Below are 19,673 nucleotides of genomic sequence, written 5' to 3'. Positions count from 1 at the left end.
CCAGACTCCCAGAACAATCTAGTAAATGTATGCACGTGTAAATGAATGCAAAAGAAAGATAAATGAGGGCTTCTCTTTCACCCTCATACACAAAGACGCACAAGCATAACCCAGCAGTGCAAACGGTGAAATCCATAAGAGTTACAAACTGGCCAGGCGTTAGCTGACATGGAGACGGTGGGAACAGCTGGATGCTGGCTTAAATGCCTTGTAAGCCGAGTGAACCCAGAACAAGAACTCTCCAGCAGATAGACAAAAACAGAGGGAGATAGAGAGAGAAAGGCAGAGCAAGATACAACATCACAGACAGCTTTTTATCAGATGAACAGTCGATATGAAAGTCCCTGAAGCACAAATGATTCCACTCTCTAAACGTCAACCAAAGAATCAAGGAGCCGACATATCAACCTCCAACTCTTAGCCTGTCAATAGCCTAGTCTAGCAAAAAAAACAGGGACTTACACTGCATCAACGCGTCGTGTTTTCCAAACTACAGGCCCCCATGTCTCTAATCAACAGCCTTCAGGAACAAAGTAAAGGCAAAGCAAGGCAGTGTTTTCCAATGCATTAGGGAACAGAGCGGTGATTCAGCCCGTCGTCTTAAGTCAGCACACTGGCAAAAACACAAATCCACCATATTCAGCTTTGTCAATCAAAGCTTTAAGATTCTGAAATACAACAAGGCTGTTACTGCAAATCCTGCAGTGATGGAGATATTAAAGTTCTACATTTTAATAGGTGTTTTAATAAGTGTTACCTCAGTTACTGTGCCATCAGGACGTCGAACAAAGGATAATATAGAGCATTATATAGACAGGCAGTGTACGGGGCTAACTCAGTGTTTGAAGAGGTTGATTGGCAATTTTGAGGTAGGCCACACACATATAGTACAGGACCTATACCAAACTGTCTTGTACACACAATGCCCCGGTCAGGTTCAACCACTGAAGCACAGTAACACTTGAAATGGCCTCCATACTTCTGTAGTTTCAGCCCCAATCAGTAGCCAGCCATGCAGACACTCCATATCTATAGACCCTTCAGGCCCCAATGCACACCTGACAAAAAAGGGGTTGTCCATATAGTCTACAGAAACTGAAGAGAAAGAAATAAAACTAAGGGGAAAGAGTGGTGTACACAAACAAGAAAAAAAAAAATCACTTTAAAATGATGCGTCCTACTATTTTTACGATCATTTTTGCAGCAAAACCGTCGATGGAGCCGGTCCTATACAATTGAAGTAGCATAGTGACCTGGAGGTGCCAAGTTGCTAAGCTTGAACGGGACAGGCCATGCTACCTTCGGGCCACGTGAGTGTGTGAGTTCGAGCCATGAGGACTTTGGCTGTGTAGGGGATTAGATCAGGAAGCCAAACCTGAACCATGTGTGTGTGTGTGTGTGTGTGTGTGTGTGTGTGTGTGTCAGGAAAAGGCCTAATCACTTAATGAACATGGAACAGCGCAACTCCTCTGAGCAGGAGAGCCAGATCAACCGGAGACCTTCCGCTTTCTCCCCTCTAATAATACCAGCCAACCGCAACCTGGGAAAACCTCGCAGGGGATTTAGCTCACTGGACATCCCAGCTGCCACTCATGATCCAGCCCGGCCCATTGGGCGCTCACAGTTGCCAGGCCAGGCCATTTCGTGGGGCCCCGGGAAAAAGATCTGACAGATTAACGACTGGTTAATGGGCGACTGGGATATTATGCACTGTCATTAATCTGAATAGGTTTGGCATGGACTAGCTGCACACACGCCAGTAACCAAATGATTTTTCTAACACAGAACACTGACACCCCACATAATGCTGGGCCGGCTTGTTTCACTGCATTAGAAACGCAAAAATGTAATTGAAAAAACACGCCAAAAGAATTCACAATAAATATGTTATTCAATAAGGAATTTCTGTCTGCCTGTTTTTCAAAGTGAAAGTTCAAATTGTTTGACGTGAAGTTTGACACGAGTTATATTCCACACAGACCTGTAGCTTTCATTCATACACTTCCGTGGCTCCGTTACCTGAAGCGTGCAAGAAAAATGCTTCAAAATCTGCCCCACCGCTCACGTAAATACAAAACTGAGCCACAGATGATCTCAGTGACACCATATAATTAAACGTCTGTGCCCGGCCGACCACAGCATCAGCTCCATACCACCGTAAACACCCCTTGGAAACTCTTGAGAGCAATCTGAAGGAAAAGTGCATCTGGCTCCAAGTGAGATATCTTCCTGTACACGCAAATGATATAAACGTGAGTAGCAGGAGAAAGGGAGACTACCAAAAGGTGCTTTTAATACTGCATTTGGTATTAAATCGTTAAAGAAAAACAAAACCAACCGGAACACAGGAAAACAGCCTGCAATGTTAATTCCCATTGTTAGATCATACGGACATCATACAGCCCCCGTTAATGAAGAGTGAACACTGGCCAGGTGAATTAAATGACCAGGAGGATATTTTGAAAAAGCATACTGTCAGAGAGAGCGCGCGCGCGCACGCTCGCACACACATGGCTGCTCAGCATGACCAGCTGGACCGGGTATGGGAAGTAACGCCTATTGTAGCCATTTTAGACAACAGATGGGAGGAGAATCTATCGGCAGATAGGAGGAGAGGAAAAGTCTCTGACTCTCGATCTTTTTAAGGGTTGGTGAGCTTACAGAGCATGCTGCATCACTCCTGCTATTTGCTGCCTACACAGGGGCTGTGCCTGCCTCTTCCTTTCACATGGCTCCACTGGCTGCATGCGCTTGACCGCAGTGGATTCTCACTGTCCGGTCACCAACGCTGTCAAAAGGGCTGAACTGCCAGATTGCACAAGCGTCACCTAAAAAGAGCATGACATCTTATGGAAAGAGGTTCTCTTTCGCCATTAATTCTACAGTACAGGTGCTGTGCAACTTTAGAAACTGCAGTGTCATTGCTGTCTGGAATGAGATAAAGCATGTGCTCCTTTATTCAGGAAGCCCACTTTCATCCCCAGGGGCATATGAACATAGATTAGCGTTGCTCTTATTTCCCAGCTCTGTGAGCCGCTCATGGTGTGATCTGTCAAGGTGGGACCTTCTACTCAGCATCGGAGGAAACCCACGTATTGCAGTCAGAGCCTATAGGAGAAACGCCTGCCTCCCTCCTTGCAAGCCTGCGGACTAAGAATAGATCAATGTATCAGGCAAATCGGGATTACCAGCGTTGTGCTCCAATCACGGAACACTCGCTCGCACAAACAGAGGGGAGCCGGAACGCAAAAAGTTCATTTTCATTGCTCATCACACTGTCATCATTTCTGGTGTTGGACGGTTTCCACGCTGCTCTGCTCCTCCTAACACACACACACACACACACACACACAGTCCACCGCCAACGCACAGCCAACAAACCCGATGTAAAGCAACATCACCCAAATCCCTCCTCGCCCCACTGTGTGAACAATGATTATGTCAGATCACCGGTGAAATAACAACCCCCTCAATTCCCCCACAAGGCTGGGCAGGTGTTTGTAACTAAGCGGTTAGTTATTTATCACCTGCAGACACCCAGCCGGCCAAATTTCAACTCGCTGCGGAGCGCTCCGAAAATAAATTGTGCAATTAAAGGAGATGCAGCGAGCAAGCTGTCCCAACTAACCTGTCTGTCCTTTTCCAAGCGTCTTCTCCAAACGGTAAGGTCCCACGTAATTGGCGTGTTGGGCACCGCTGTTGTCTTTACCGGACGATGACATGTCGAATCTTCGTGAAAATTACACACTTTATAATAAAGCGCAGAGAATTGAACACTCCTCGCTGGAGCTCCAAGCCGCCGTTGTCTCTCCTTTAACTCCACAGCCTCTTCTCTTTCCCTCGCTTTCTGTCTCCTTTTCCCTACCTCACTCGTTTGTTTGAGGAGGTGAGGCTCTCTTTCTCTCTCCTCTTTTCTCCTATCGCTGCAGACGAGCCGCAAGTGCCTTGAATATCATTGTGGGTGAAAGCTGCGCTGCCGCTGTGCGTCTGTGGGAGGTGCTGCCGAGCCGTCCCGGATGATTGACAGCGGATCCAGCCAACCGGAGAGCCGAATACCCTCTGCTGCCGCCGCCCCCTTTCTTGTTGCCGGAGCGGTTCTGCTTTTCCTAGAAGATTTGTAGTTTTTGTTCACGAGAGCCAATGACAAAATTGTTTGGCTGACTCTTCCTGGGAATAAACCCGTAAATGAATACCTTTCTGAAAATCAAATAAACCAAATGAAAATAACAACTTTCAACCTGAGATTGTGTGTGTTAAAATGTGGACACCTTTAAAACTATTCAATATGCAATATCATTGAGAGCCACCAGGTCTTGGCTCTAAAAAGGCTCTGACTCCGTAGACTCTCCTTCAACTTCTCTCATGAATTATAAAGTCAATAAGGTTTTACCACAAGTCATAATGGTGTCATTCAATAAAGGCACTCCTTCCCATTAGTTTCCTGCTAGTCCATCTGAAGATCATTCCATTATTAATATGACATTAGTCATCAAAAACAAGAATGTTTGGGGTCGTGTCTGTTTGATTGACAGGCCTTTGATGAAGTCAGGTTTCCACTACGGTGGGCGGGACATAGTGTCCTTGAGTTCCTGATCAGATGGAGTCACATTCACCGCTCGCTCCTCCCCAGCTTGCAGCTCTTCCAAATCTTGTCACTTCTGGCTCCAAAATGGTAAGATGGGGACAGTCAGAATCCAAACTCAAGGCTTCAGATTGGCAGCTCACAAACCAATTGGTGACGTCATGGCTGGTTGCCGCTTGGCATTGCCAAGGCGAGGACACCAACAACTGCCTTATATGCCTCATACAGTGTGGAATGAGTCGGTGTTTCTTTCTACTAGCTAACGTAAAACAAACACTCTATAATTTAAAATGTCCTGAAACTAACAACATGCACGCGCAGAAAACACAGTTTCCTACACGTCAAAAAAACAAACAAAAAACTAGCGAGAGTTAATTGTTTGGATTGTTTTTACAAAACTTTAGTGACCAGAGAGGGCTCTGAGTTCGTAACCTAGAAAGACAGCTAATGTGAACCAGCACGCATTTTGCAAAAAACAACACAGCAAGTCTATAGCTAACATTAGTTAAGTTGTGGGTTGGCAAACATTTGATGCAGATGAAAAGCTAACATGCAGAGAGGACGAGACCGTTACTCCAGCTCCAGACTCTCCTGCTGCTACAGCAAACATCACAACAGCATATCTTGGTAGAAAGTAGATGCTGAACGTTTGTGGGCAGGTGATTTACCTTTAGCTGAGTCCCTGGGCTGTGTCTCTCCTTAATGACAATGACATTACATTGTGGAGTTAGCAAATTGGCATGTAACATATTGTCTTGTCATCCTCTCCCATTTCCTTTCTAACTTCTCCCTCCTCCTGTCTTGTGAATGGACACAGGAGGGGGCTCCTGTGGCTCATTGGCTGGATTAGTGCCATGTGGCTCAATTGGAGACACTTTGTTTTCAATTTACAGAGCCAGGGTTGTGTACAAACACCAGTTGTTGTGGTTTTTCAGCACACACAGATAACTTTCAGACCGTGAATGTTCAACAGATGAATAACAAAACAGCCTTCTAGTGTCAAACCCTGACCATACTGCACATGATTCTGCAATCTCCACAACGAAGTGGAAATATCCAAGAGGAATAGCAATAAGAAAGACACCGCCGGGGGACTCAAACACTTGTGTTTACTTTGGTTGCGTTTTACCCATTCATGCAAGCAGCCCGGTGCAACCAGGACTCCGACGCAGGAATAAAACTTAATTTGATTTTATCCCGGGTCATTTAAACACATCTTTAATTATGGATATACACAATTAGAGCATAATATTAAATATGATAATTAAGTCTGTAAAACTAGATTTTCACAAGACGCTCCCTGTACTTTAGTAGTCGGTCCAAACTCCCTAATGAGTTTGAAAACTACCAAAGGCAGTAGATGTAGTGAACCTGGGGCTTTTAGGGCCCTGCAGGGTCCGAAGTCCCCGGGCAGTTTCCACTTTGCCCAGTTAATCCAGCCTTGGGGACAGTGAAGAGTGAACTAAACTGAATTGTTGAAGCAAAACCACAATTACTCCAAACACCATCGTTCACTCCAAAGTGTTAGCTTTCATAAATATTCATAGTGACTTTATTTACCGAGGTGCTATTAATGCAGCTAAGAACCACGCTGGGGGCGAGTTTTTTTTGTCTCTGTCCTCTCTACTTTCCTTCCGTGTCCTTTTTCGGTGCTCTCCTTTTTACACACCTCTACCTGCCAAGCACGCGTACACATCCCACCAACACAACACGCACAGTGATTGTGAGTGTGTGTAGCAGGGAGAAGAGTGTGTTGGCTCTCTGATTCATTTCACACCCCACTGGTCTGAGACCTGTGACTGTGGCTCTGGCCTCTGTCTGTTCCTCACACCCTGAGAGAGTACAGGTGTCGGGGGACACATGCAGGAGAAACATACACAGAAAGTCATGCGCACACACACACACACACACACTATGTAACCTCTAAATATTCTTTAACAAAACAAGCTTGAGGGGGCTGCTGAAATATTAAACAGAAAGAATTGCATCAATGCCCCACTGAGGACATTCCAAAAAGATTCCCAATCTTTCCTCTTTATATTTCTAATAAAACAGACTCTACTAAATTGTGGTGATTGAATTTCAATAATGTATTTGATATGAAATAATATTGCTGGAGTGCATTATCTTTGCAATAATCTTCCCTTCATCTTCCCTCAGAGTATAACATTGGTGAAACATTATACATACCTGTGCTGTGCGGTTAACTTAAACAGGCAGTAACCAACCAAAGGAGGAAAAGAAGCTCCGATTATGTTATAAATCCTGTAAATCGGAGAGAAATGTTCACTCCACTTTTCATTCATGAAGTTTACAAACTGCACATGCCCCAGTTTAGTGCCTTTGAGGTCTATGTTGAGAATGTGTGCTGTATCCCCTGATGCCCTTCATCGCACTGGGAGCCAGGTTTGAGCGAGGAGGTGTGACCCACAGTGTCACCCACGTGATCACGCGGTGCCAGGTGGACAGGGTGTGTGATGTCAGCGCCAGGTGCCAGGTGGGCGCCATCTCAATAATGCATCATGCCCAGCGCTGGCACTGGCAGGCGCACCACTTTGAAGTGTTCCAGAAACATCTGTAGCCTGAGTTTTTAATCACCTTGCCTGTACCTCCCTGCTTCCTATCAATCCATCCTCACGCCTCCACCGTCCTCATCTCTCTCTCCCTCTCTCTCTCTCCCTCTCTCTCCCTCTCTCTCTCTCTCTCTCTCTCTCTCTCTCTCTCTCTTCCTGCAAACAAATTAATGAGAAGTGTTCTTAGCTCGGGTTTGCGCTCATGCGTTAGCGTTGGTATGTGTTTGTGTGCATATTTAAATGTGGTAACCCACAGAGCCACCAAGCTGCAAAATTCAATCAGCAAGATAAACTAATTTTGAAAAAGCTCCTTGTCTTCTAGATGTTTGCAGGAATATTCATCAAGGGAAGAATTATCATACAGTAGTGTTAGATACCATCATTTTACCATCAGCTAAATAGCAATAGAGAGCTCCAACACTTCACAGTATGTGGCTACTAAAAGTCTCCTCCCAAACAACTGCGCAAACTAAACAACTCTGTAATGATGGGATCAAAATAATGAAAAAAAAAAAAAACTGTGCATGACCTCTTCAAAAATGAATTAGTTTGTTGATTTTTAATCTTCACATCTCTTTGTTTGCGAGAGAGAGAGAGATGTGATGAAAGATTAGGTGTGCCAGAGAGAACAAATAAAAAGGTTTACCAAAAAAGGGGAAAATATTTGATGTGCGGCAAGAGTCCAATAACCTCTGGACATGAGAGGGAACCCAGACTGCATAATTACTTTGCCATACTACCATGTAATGAATAGCTTCATAGCCGAGACTGACCAATTCAGCAGGGGGCCATAGATGCATTAACTTACACTGATAGTGTGCACATACACAATCCCACACCAGCACAGTATTTCCAACCAGGAACAACTGCCACACACACAAACACAAACATCTGAACTCACAGCCCTTCAGGGTTGTACAAACTGGCTATTGCCAGCTAGCTGTGTGCTGGAAACTGTTGGCCGCCTCTGGATTGGCCGACATAGTGTGCTTGATTAATTAACATGTCATCCACATACAGAGAAGACTATTAGTGTTCATCTGCAAACATTTAGAAAACTGGAGGGAAGGGAAGATAAATGAATGAGAGGGCAATGAAGGTGGATTTCAGGATGACCAGACCTCTGCCTGGCAAAACCCACAGTCATCTGTCGGCTTTTAGAGCTCGGGTGCGGCTCACATACTAATGAAAGTGAAGGAGTGGGAACTTTTAAAGAAAGGTGAAAGACATCAGGGACAAAAAGAGAGACAGCAGGATGGAGACAGTGGGCCTGACATAAAGAATATTGTTACACTTTGGTCATGTGATGCTGTTGTCATGATACAAATCACTTACCCTCTCATTGTAGACACAAGCAATGAGGAGGTCATAAAGCAAGCACCCAGGGGAGACAATACAGCTTTCTCTCTCCAGTTTCTCACACAGATCTCTGTCAATGTTCATATCATCCAGTGAGGCTCACATTTCCATCCTTCACGAAGGTTTGCATGCACATGCTAGTGAGGTTCATAAAATAAAAGGTGAATAGAAAGCGTAACCAAATCCATACACTAATCTAAGCTTTGAGGGTAAAACAAGAAGGATTGTTATGCAGGAATGTGTTGTGCAGTCACATGTATGTAGGGAATAAAGTCTCAGATCCCTTGTGCACGCCTCCGAGTCCGTATGAGGATTTTGGAGTGTGGCGCATGTGAGCCTTCGACACTTCTGTATGCAAATCAGTGGGATCACACACACAAGCATGCACGCACAGAAACATATATTCCACCATCCAGTAAGTTCATATACCATGATCAGGGGTCGGATGGTGTTCATTTCAAATGTCACTACAGTATGTTAGTTGTACATTGAACAGAGGCTGTAGAGGGAATATTCACCACTGGGAACAAAACTTTGTCTTTTTCTCTCTAATACAAACATGTAGGACAGTGTACATCGTAAAGTGGATGGTGCATACTTACACACAGTTGCATGGTCACACCTCTGCAGCTCCACTGCCCCCTGCTGCCTAGAAAAATGCACATTCTTTCACTCCTTAAACCCCCAACCTTCCCAACAGGGACCTCCATGATGCTCTAATAATAGGATACGGAAACACTGATTGTTCCCCTTCGGTTATGACAATACACACTTTTATAACAATTTCATCAGACGAGATTTCGACAGAGCAGCAGAGGCTCTGTATTGGATTATCTGTCACACACCTCATCTCTCTCCACTGACATCATGAAATCACATCCACAGTCATCTGACCCAGTTTGCCTCTGTTTTTTCTGTGTGGTGCTGCAGCCTTCAAGCCCCAACAGCTCTGTTAACAGCCAAATATGCTATAAAAGATTTCTCTGCTCTTTCGTGAGACAGAAAATAGGATCCTGTATCGCACAGTATAAAACAACTCGAACAAACCCTGAAAATTACTTTTATTTATTTTAAATTAAATACTGATTTAAAACAGAAATAGGGGGCAATGCACCTGCAACTAACACCATTAGCTTTAAAAGAATAATTTCACAAATGCATGCACCTCAATGCTTGGACATTTAAAAAAAAAAAAAAAAAAAAAAAAAAAAAACACGCACAAAGCAAGCTATCCTCTTTAATGATAGTTTTTTTGCCATTGCGAAGAACGTAATTGCAGTATAAGAAGCAAACTGTTAGTAATGATGCAGAGGGTTTGGCAATAGCGTTGGATAATTAGGTTGGCTGTGTGTGCCTCACTAATCACTGGGACATTTAATGGACGCGTGGGGTGAAGGACTAAAACAACTACATTTAGCTGTAATAAATTCACTGATCATTCATTTAGCATGCACAGTCCCTGTTGTCTCACTTGCTCATTATCAGCTTGAGTTTAGAGAAACACATTTGGAGTACAAGAATATCACAATGTCTCTGTCTATGATTACTCCATGGTGTAAACTTCATTAAAAGATATCAGTAGCAACGTTTACACTAAATTTAAAATGTGCTTTACAATTTGTATGTAATACAAATCGTATCTTAAACACTAGACAAGCATCGATCTTCAGGTGGCCGTTGGTTTTTCTAAGCTTGGTTTCCCCACACATACGGTGGAGCTGTTACAGTGTCCATATGAAGCACTTAAAAGTATCTATGTCTTTATACCTTTCCCATTTAAGCCTTAGGTAATCCCCTAACTGGCCCACAACTTTACACCCTTATGCATGTTTTGTAGGTTCCTTAGCAGACAGGAGAAAACAAGACATTTTCAAAGAACCAACTATTTGCCAATACCGATTTAGTCCGCGATTAAGAGCACTTGCTTGTGGGGCTGGCTACATAGGTGACCTTTCCCTGTTGTACACTCTCTGAGTACCCTTGAAAATGACTTACACACATACCAAAGCAAGCTTTCCTCTCTAGCCAATTTGAAATCTGCTTCTGGCAATGTCACTCGCTCTAGCCTTCACAACCTGGCTGCCTGTGCTAGCTGCATGATCTAATGGCCTTTCTTAAAAGAAAAATATATAGTACATCATGTATCATGTACTTTGTAGTATATGACACCAGATTATTAATCACTAACCTTTTCAGAGTCAAAGTCTTTACATTTTTTTTTTTATTAAATTCATAAAATGCTTTATCTTTTAAAAAATTAATGTCACTATTGCTTAGGCAACTTGGAGAAAGGATGTATTTAAAGAAATGTGAAACGCTTCTATTGCACAATTCCTAAGAAATGTAATAAGTGTAATAAAACCTACATATTACGGAGAGATGAGGCTGATTTTTTTTTTCCCCTCTCTTTCCCACAGTGGGAGATTCTAATGCTGCTCAGGGCTCATCAAGAAAATCTGCTTCAAAATGCCGTGTATCAGGGCATCTGGTATCTGGTAAGAAAGTCAGTGTAGCAACAGTGCTGCAATTTGATTCCCAAAATAATCAGGTGTTCGAGCAATGTTCGTGTTTGAGCAAGTTCCAAATATGTTCAACCAATTTATACCAGAATACCCTGGTCTCTACACATTTCTGACAAAACATATTTGGAAGATTTATACAGGTATGTCTCTACAACTGGCTGACGCTGACAGCCAGGGACAACTATTGCTGTAAATGGCTCAGCTTGGGAATTCATCCTACAACCACTGAATCTCTCAGCATTCATGCTAGAAAAATTCCAACATATCAGGCAATATTTAAAAAGGATAAAATGTGAATGAATGCATAGGTCTCGACTGACACACTAGTTATTTGTCAAATTGCGGGTTATAACATACGTGCAAGGATTGCAGGTTTATAGTCATTATCATTAACTATCTATTAGCTAAATATTGATTTACATTCATTTCAAGCTGGACAGACATACTGTCAACACTGATACAGTCAATGTGATTTTACAGTTTCTTGTTTTCCTCAGCAAGGCAATCGACCTATCAATCGATGGATGGATAAATGATCCATTAGTCGTGTGTTCATGTGTATAAAGGCGCATGCAAGAATATAACACTGACATGTTTTAATAATAGGCATACTTCTGTGTGTGTGTGTGTGTGTGTGTGTATTACATTGGAAGTGTGCTTGTATGTTGTTAATGTCTTATTGAACAACACCTTCATGGCCAAGGTCACAACACCTGTTTGTGGCAGTGGCAGTAAAAGTGATTAGTTGCTAGAAGATTTGCAAGCCAATAAATGTTTCTATGGTTTTCAGTCATTTTAATAGCCTGCAGGTGAGGCTGCGGAGGTCAAGTGGGCCACATGTCTACCGACAGCAGTAAAACTCCATTAATCATCAAATAAAGGGTAGGTACCATTTCATCAAGTACCTGATGGCCTGGTGTCTGCTATTGTGCTACTTAACTGTCCATCAGGAAATACGACACGTTTTACTGTATGTGTTTCTTCACAAACTGTAAGTTATCCCATTTGCAGTCAAAAAAGACTCGTTTAAATCACCTGATAATAAAACACAAATCACTGCTGAATTACATGGCTTGAATTACTTTGCCTGAACCTTTACCAAGTAACTGCCTTATGGTTATATAGTATTCACAGTAGAAGTGGCAATAGTATAAAATGATCTGCTTAATCTCTTCGATATTAGGCTACTCTTTGCTTCTTGTTACTTTCTTTTAAATGACCAGTCCAAGAAACAACGTTGTCGCTACTTCTGATAAATTGCCAAACATCGAACACTTTAGATAATAACTATTCCTGCAGGGACATTTTGGGTGTCTCTTGGGGGGCGGGTAGCAGTTTAGGCTGGAGATTGTTTAGGTGACGCAAACAGAAACACAGCAATCATCTTGTTTGAACAAGAGCTTCAAAGTCATACTGTGGTAACTTGCAGGTCCCTTTGTCTTTGTCTCAGTGGGAGGGGAGGAGGGTGGCTGAGGGTGGAGACTGGAGGTGGGGTGCGGAGAGAGAGAGAGATGGATGGAGAACAGGAAGGAGGCGACAGACGTGGGCAATGCAGGGGTGGCTCGGTGGTGTCGGGAGCGGCCAGCAGTGGCAGATGCATTACCAGCGACATCTCCATCCCTGCTGACGCCGGACTCTCGCTGTCACACACACACACACGCCCGTACGCACAAACACACGTGTCCAAGTTGATTGAAGCCAGCGGTTTGGCTCCACACCAGGCACAGGGGGTAATGACTGTCACCCTTTTTCTCCATCAGCCCCCTGCCTTTATCAACACACACACAATCACATAGTCGCACGTGTACCCACGGACACATAATGTATACACATACTGTACATCTACTCTCTCTCACTCTCGCCTCCTGCTCTCTGAAATGTCAGGCTGGCAGGGGGTTGTGTGGGGTTCCTCTGGAGAGCAATAAAAGCTGATTGGAGTTAAAACAGTTGGTCAGGCCTACCCGCCCCAGCATCTGCTGGATTACAGTCAGCCAACCTGTCATCTGTGAAATGAAGGCTAGTATGGGAGGACAGGGGAAAGGCCACAGGAGGGGACAGACAGACAGAACCAGAGATAGGGAGGGATGTGTGAGACAGGAAAGGGAAGGGAGGGGCTGGTTTGGTAAAGGGTACGGTGTAAATTAATCGGACAAACTGTGAAAAAAAAAAAAGAAGTCAATTTATCCACATTTAACTGAAGTAAAACAAGCAGAGAACAATAAGGAGATCAGAGACAAAAACAGCGATGGGTGAGGGGGTCAGAAGGAGGGAAGGGCAGACGCATCTGACCTTTAAATGAATCATTTCATCTCCTCATCCTCGTGTATCGCTGCCTCTTAGCACTGGAGGGGAGGAGCAATCCCTTTGACCCCCAACCTGCCCCCCCCCGTTCCCTTTACCCCTCTCTACTGGTTTCTCTCAGTCACCCACTGCTGAACCCACCCACTGCCTCCACCTGCTACGTCCCCCTGAGGGAATCATTTTCACTCTAACAACTTCAATTAACCTTACCCCCTCGCGCACGCAAACACACATCCATGCACACACCACTGAGACCGCGCCTGCACATCTCCCGTCGAATATCAATCACAGGTGTTAAGGTCACTGGACTGGGAGACAGAAGCTTCACATAGCTTCTCCAGTGACATGTGAAAGAATGTGAGGCTACCTGCCGCAGTCTGCAATGCGTGCGTATACGCTGTCCTTAAATAACAGTGTCATTGTCATAAATCCTCTAAAATAATTAGAGCTTGGACAGCCAAAGGAAATGCGTTTAATTTCATGCTCCAAGTAAATGGCGAGTGTCAGTTTTATTTTGTGCTTTAGGATTAACTTTTGGAGGACATGGGCTGAGATTCCTCAAGGTTGGAGGAGACATACATGTTCAGCAAAAAAAAAAAGGAGTAAACAGAATCCTGTAAACACACGCCAACTCCCAGGATTTCTCTGTGCCATTTTACTGAATTACACCGCAGCTGTTTGACACTTAAATGGCATAAAATGTATCAACATTTGCTGCCTTGTGCTTGAATCTTTAAAGAGCCAAGTTTAATAAACAAAAGTATAATTAGAGGTTCACTCTGATGGAGGGATCGCCGTTTCTGAAGGAGGATTAATTTGACGTAGCCACACACAGTTTGGCAAGTTCGCCTGAAAAACTTGAATTGAAAAATTGGGGGGCTTTCCAGCTGCCCGGCAGTAAACAGCTTTCAAGGTCTTTGGTCTGCCATTAAAAATAAGCTCCTTCTTGTGTATTTCTATATGCGTGTGCATGTGCAGGTGTGTACTTGAGTGCATGTGAATTCGTGCTTGCATGCATGTAAAAAATAAAACCGAGCGGGAGGGGGAAGGTTAAATCCATACAGCTGTTCTTGAAATCAGACTTGGCTGCTGTGTGGATGCCTGCAGGCGGGCGTCTCATATCTATGCTTCCACTCGTCTTCATCATCATTTAGCTGCTCTATAACAATGCCAGGCTGCTGTTTAAGCTGTGATGTCCAAAAATTAACAAGTGCCAGCATTGTAAGTGTTTTAATGTGCCGCAATGATGGAAGGAGGGATGCTTTCAATCATAACAGTGCACTAGGAGAATAATGATGATACACCATATTGATTCAAAACCTCTTTTCATTCCGTTGGTTTGCAGCACTCATGTTTATAACTTTGAGACCACACAGATGAGAATACAGCCTGCCTGATCATGGCTTCAATTAGCACCTGATAAGGACCTGGGGATTCAGACTGATTTCACATCTGATCATAATAATATGCTCCATGAAGGGATTAAGACTGCAGGCAAAAAACAAAGTACACTCAATTTAATAGACTTGTAAAACAACATGTAAATGTATGCACAGACACACAACCTTTAATCTTGTACGAACAGTCATCCAATCACTCTACAACTGCCACATCCTTTCCCACACCTAGCAAAGCTCTCCCTGGATTTATCACAGCATAATTGCTGTTGATTGGTGTATTATTGCTCAGGTTAATCTGCCTGTGGGTGGCTAATAAAGGAACTCCATCAGGGATGTTATCAGTCTTCGGCAGAAGGTGTGCATGGAGCGAAACTGGAAGCAAGGAAAAGGAAGAGGGAGGGTTGGGAGCGTGGAAGGAAGGGGGAAAGATGTGAAGGACAGAAAGGTGAAAAGTGATTTTGGTTAGAAAGGGAAAAAGGAAAAGAACGTTTGATTCACGTTGACAGAAAGGTAAGGAGAACTTAGCAAAGGAAGCAGAAGAACTTAGGCATGATTGTTGGCTAAAATGTTAAGCAGGCCTCGTCCGTCTGAGGTAAAACAAGGTGGGTTGGATGTTGTTCTAACAGAGTTGTGAGCGCGATGTCGTTCCCCAGAGATTCCTTTTATGATTGATGTGGCCTTGTTCCTCTGCCTCAGTTCTATTTCTAAACACAGGCTGGCTGGAAGGAGAAGAGGAGGCAGTAGTGAGGTGATTAGATTCCTCTCTATTACCATGGCAGGCTGAGACAGGTATCACCCTCAGCAGAAAGCCCTCAGTCCCAACGCCCCGTGCAATAACAGCATGTTGGCAACTGACCCTGTGGTGTGAGAGGGGAGGCTACATGACAAACTGGTGTTTCTGTATTCCACTGGGGGGCGAGCTGTGATTGACTTGGCACACGCTCCAGAGAACATCGAATGCGCTGGAGCAAGATGAAGACAAAGACGAGCAATTCAGTAGCAAGGACAAGAAGTTGCTTCGAGTATGAGAAAGTTTCGAGTTTATCGCTGCAGGCAAACTGAGGACATTAAACACCAGAAGATGAAGTATGATTTCACACACATCTCTGAAGACTTAATCTGTTTCCAGCAGTGTCTTACACTGTCATAGGCACTGAAGCACCTTAACACATTTTAGTGAAGTGTTCATTATTTTTCAAGTCACAGGCCACATGATAGATGTTGTTGAAAGTGAGCAGCTGGGACTGCAATTTTAGCAGAATAGGCCTGGGGATCTCTGGGAATAATTGTGTTACCTCTGATTCAATACAACATTGTAGAGGTTAGTGTTAGGTAGGGACCTTAAAATGTCTTCCTTAAAACTGTGAAATACGTCTTAGTAAACCAATTTTTTTTAACACAAAGATAACCAAGTAGACTCCTGTGAATGTACATCAGCCAATACGATGACTCCAGGGTCAGAAGGCAAAGGGATGATTTTCACACCAAGTGATTCAGCATTAATATTGTTTAAATAAGATGAATATTCCATGACCTAAAAACAGATCAATCATATATAATTATAAATTATAGCAGAATCTATTCATTTCAGGTGTGTTTTGTGCAAGATTTTGTTGGACAGTTTAACTGATTAGCTGGTTCTCAAATTAGAACTTATCCGTCTAGAAAAGAGCCTGAAGGTTGTTCTGCTGCCGTTATGATAGCAGCTCCTGCTGGTGAGCTGAGGGTACTGAGCCAGATATGGATAATAACTGGACACACTGTATAAAAGGGAATTCATATGAGCAAAATAAACAAGAGGCTATGATTAAAAATTCTCAGCATTAACCTTTGTAATGAAGTACTAAACTTAATGTTCTAATTGTGGTAAAACTTTTAGGATTATCCTTAAAGCTTTCCTTTTTGATTCAGCTTATAGTTAGGGCTGGCGATAGGCCAAGGCTGCAAGATGACATCCCATGATGCACTGAGCTTTTCTCTTTCTAAAATGTTATAAGCTTCTTTTGCAAGGACCTTATTACGTTAAGTGCCTTGAGACAACTTATTGTATTGCGATTTGGTGCTGCACAAATAAAATAAATGAAATAATGACTGATAAAAAACCTGTGGGAAAAGAACAAGGGAGCAACTCAACAAATTCCAAAAAATGATTGAAACAGTAAGGCAGACTAAATTTGTAGAAACTCTACATGGTTATGCGAACCCATACTTTTCCATTTTGGCTGAGTAATACCGCTGGAATGACTACTTTTCTGACCCTTATGCTCCAACCATGAGAGCCCAAATGTGGATGGTGTGGTAAAGGTGGCGCTTGTGAAATGTTGTGTTAAAAAGAGTAACAGCAGGAGCAGAAAGTGGCTGCAGCAGAGCTTTCACAAGGGTGTTGCCACAGCAGCCATGGCAGAGCAAGGGTTGACTGCCTGAGCTGTCTTACAAAGGCTTGGCACTTTGATGGAGAGCTAACGTCTTAAACTGTTGGCAGACTGATCTGTTCAAAGAAGCGTTGCAGTAGTTCGGGAAGACAATCAATGTAATCAGTATGATGCCATAAAGGGGAAGCAGGCAACCACTGTCACTGGTGGTGAGGTTTTACTGGCGCCTGGTAGCAACATGTTCATCCTCTCCTTTTGTTGAACTAAAAAACAGCAGAAATTAGTAAAAACAATAGCACAATAGCAACACCCAAACTATATATTTTTTTATTTTTCAATTACCATTTGAAAATTACAAAATGATGACACACGCCAACAGGGCAGCAGACAAAGCGGTAACCACTCGCCGTATAAAAGCAGCACAATAGGCCTTTTAATGTTGTTTGTATCAATTCAATTCATTTTATTTATATAGCACCAAATCACAACTAAGTTATTTCAGGTGATTTGTAATAGTAAAGTGATTACAACAGAACTTTACAATATTATACAAAGGAACCTAACAATTTAACAATTCCCACGAGCAAGCTGAAAGAACGAAAGTGAAAGAGAGAGAGGAGAGGAACTAACTGCATCACATGAGGTCCCCAAGCAGTCTTGGCCTATCACAGGTTTAGGGTCACCTGAACTGAAGGGTTAAGGGTCACGCCTTAACTATAAACTTTATATATATTTAAAAAAAAAAAAAAAAGGTTTTAAGCCTAATATTAAAAAGTTTAGAGGGTGTCTGCCTCCCAAACCGAAGCAGGGAGCTGGTTCCACAGGAGAAGTGCCTGAAAGCTGAAGGCTCTGTCTCCTGTTCTACATATCATACAGCCGAGAAGTTTTTGCATTAGAAACCTCTGCTGAAAAGGGAATGTGAACAGATTCCCAGAATGAGAAAAGGATAGAATAAATAGGCAACAAGACACTTTAATATCAACTATTCCCATGAAATGAAAAGGACCAACAATGTGTGAGTGAGACTGTCAATACTTTTGACAAATCGAGAGGATGTCATACAAAGTTAGTCTTTTCAGAAAATATTTCCCCCTCAGTGATCCCCTGAAGACACTATGCTGCTTAGCTACACAGAACGGTTAAAAAAAAAATTGTCTTGCACCAAAAACACTATAACTTTGGAAGATATCTTCTCGATTTGACAAAGTCTGACAACTTGGGCTCATATTTACTTCAGATAGACTTCAGAATGTATTTTTTTTACACGGGACGAGGACTGTGGATATTCACTATATTTGAAGTATTTTGAGATCAGATTGAGATTCTTCCGGTATTCATATGGGCACCTGAGTATTGTTTTGAGGGATATTTAAAAAAAAAAATTATAACTCTCTTTAGTTCTTTAAGTTTAGTCACTCTAAGACCGAACTATCAGGACACCCACCCACCCTCAAGCGGGCAAGGAAAAACTCTCCTCAAAACCCTTTAACAGCTACTGAAGGAAGAAACCTTGAGAAGGACCACACATGAAGGGACCTCCTTCCTGGGCTGATGGGCTCCTGGTGGGCTGCTTGACAAAAATGTACTGTCTATTAAGCTCCTAAAAAATTTTGCATTATCATTATTTCCCATAGTAATGTCGACAAAATAAAGGAATGTTCCTGCTCAGAGGTGAACTCTGTCCTAGTAACCTTTGGTTCTGGAATTTTAGACGTTTTTGAGTTTTCTGGTGGGCCATCTAAAAATAATCCCGTCATTAATTAGAAAATAGGCCTAAAAAAGAACAAAAACTGTGTTTTTGGGGGCGTGTCTGTTTGATTGACAGGCCTGTGGTGCAAATCAGGTTCCGACGATCAGTGGGCGGGATGTAGCGAGCTCGGGACCGCTCTGTGCTAGAAAGATGGCGACGGCCGATATCCCAACTCGGGGCCTCACGACAGCCGTTCACAAACCAAAGGGTAAGAGCAGGTTGGTGAGAGCGGTCTCTGCTTGGTTATCTTATGTCACTTGACCTTGCCGAAACTGTTACAGCGACATACCCCTTACAAAATGAATATTTATTTCATATAACACTAGAGTTTCCTAAAACAACTATCACCAACATATGTTCACGGCGCTTTTTTGGACGGTTGTTACCTTAAACTGGCGGGAAAAGGACGAAGGAAACAACACAAAACTTTCACCTTCACTGTTTGTTTTGCGTGACTGGGAGGAGCGCGAGCCCACCTGGTGAAGCCCCTGAGGCATTACCAACAGATCGACGAAGGAGTAACCCGCAGAGTCGAAGATCTGCATCACCGATCTGCGCTCCCCTCACTGGCATCCTGGTCGTTACGGTGACCTGCGTGAATATCTATAACTGAAAATGAAACGACATGACTGGAAAACAGAATATTAATAACCGTAATAAGACATAAGTTTCACGAGCTTTTCAAACTAAAATTCGTGCCCGTCTTATTACTCACTGCCTGTCACGACAGTTAGATGTAGGTCAAAGGATCCCATCTGAAATGTGTTTTTGTTTTTTTTCGCAATAGCTACATTTTAACACACATCATTTCACA

At 43.1% G+C, this 19,673-nt stretch overlaps 1 protein-coding gene across 8 annotated transcripts in view; it reads right to left on the bottom strand.

Moving 5' to 3' along the window:
- brsk2a (BR serine/threonine kinase 2a) overlaps positions 1-3,950 on the bottom strand; it is a 158,890-nt gene extending 154,940 nt beyond the window's left edge. For 4 of the 8 annotated variants that reach the window (XM_069161973.1, XM_069161972.1, XM_069161974.1 and 1 more), the window contains exon 1: positions 3,629-3,949. In XM_069161973.1, the coding sequence (XP_069018074.1) occupies positions 3,629-3,722 (94 nt within the window). In that variant the 5' untranslated portion in view covers positions 3,723-3,949. Of the gene's footprint in view, positions 1-3,628 lie in introns of all 8 variants that reach the window. The other 4 variants (XM_069161968.1, XM_069161971.1, XM_069161969.1 and 1 more) reach the window with 2 other exon arrangements.
- Positions 3,951-19,673: the final 15,723 nt, after the last annotated feature.

Source organism: Embiotoca jacksoni, unplaced genomic scaffold (genome assembly GCF_022577435.1).
Source record: "Embiotoca jacksoni isolate LCO1_2020_lvr unplaced genomic scaffold, fEmbJac1.0.p SCAF_3, whole genome shotgun sequence".
Taxonomy (NCBI): domain Eukaryota; kingdom Metazoa; phylum Chordata; class Actinopteri; family Embiotocidae; genus Embiotoca; species Embiotoca jacksoni.
This window is presented reverse-complemented; position numbering and strand designations above follow the sequence as displayed.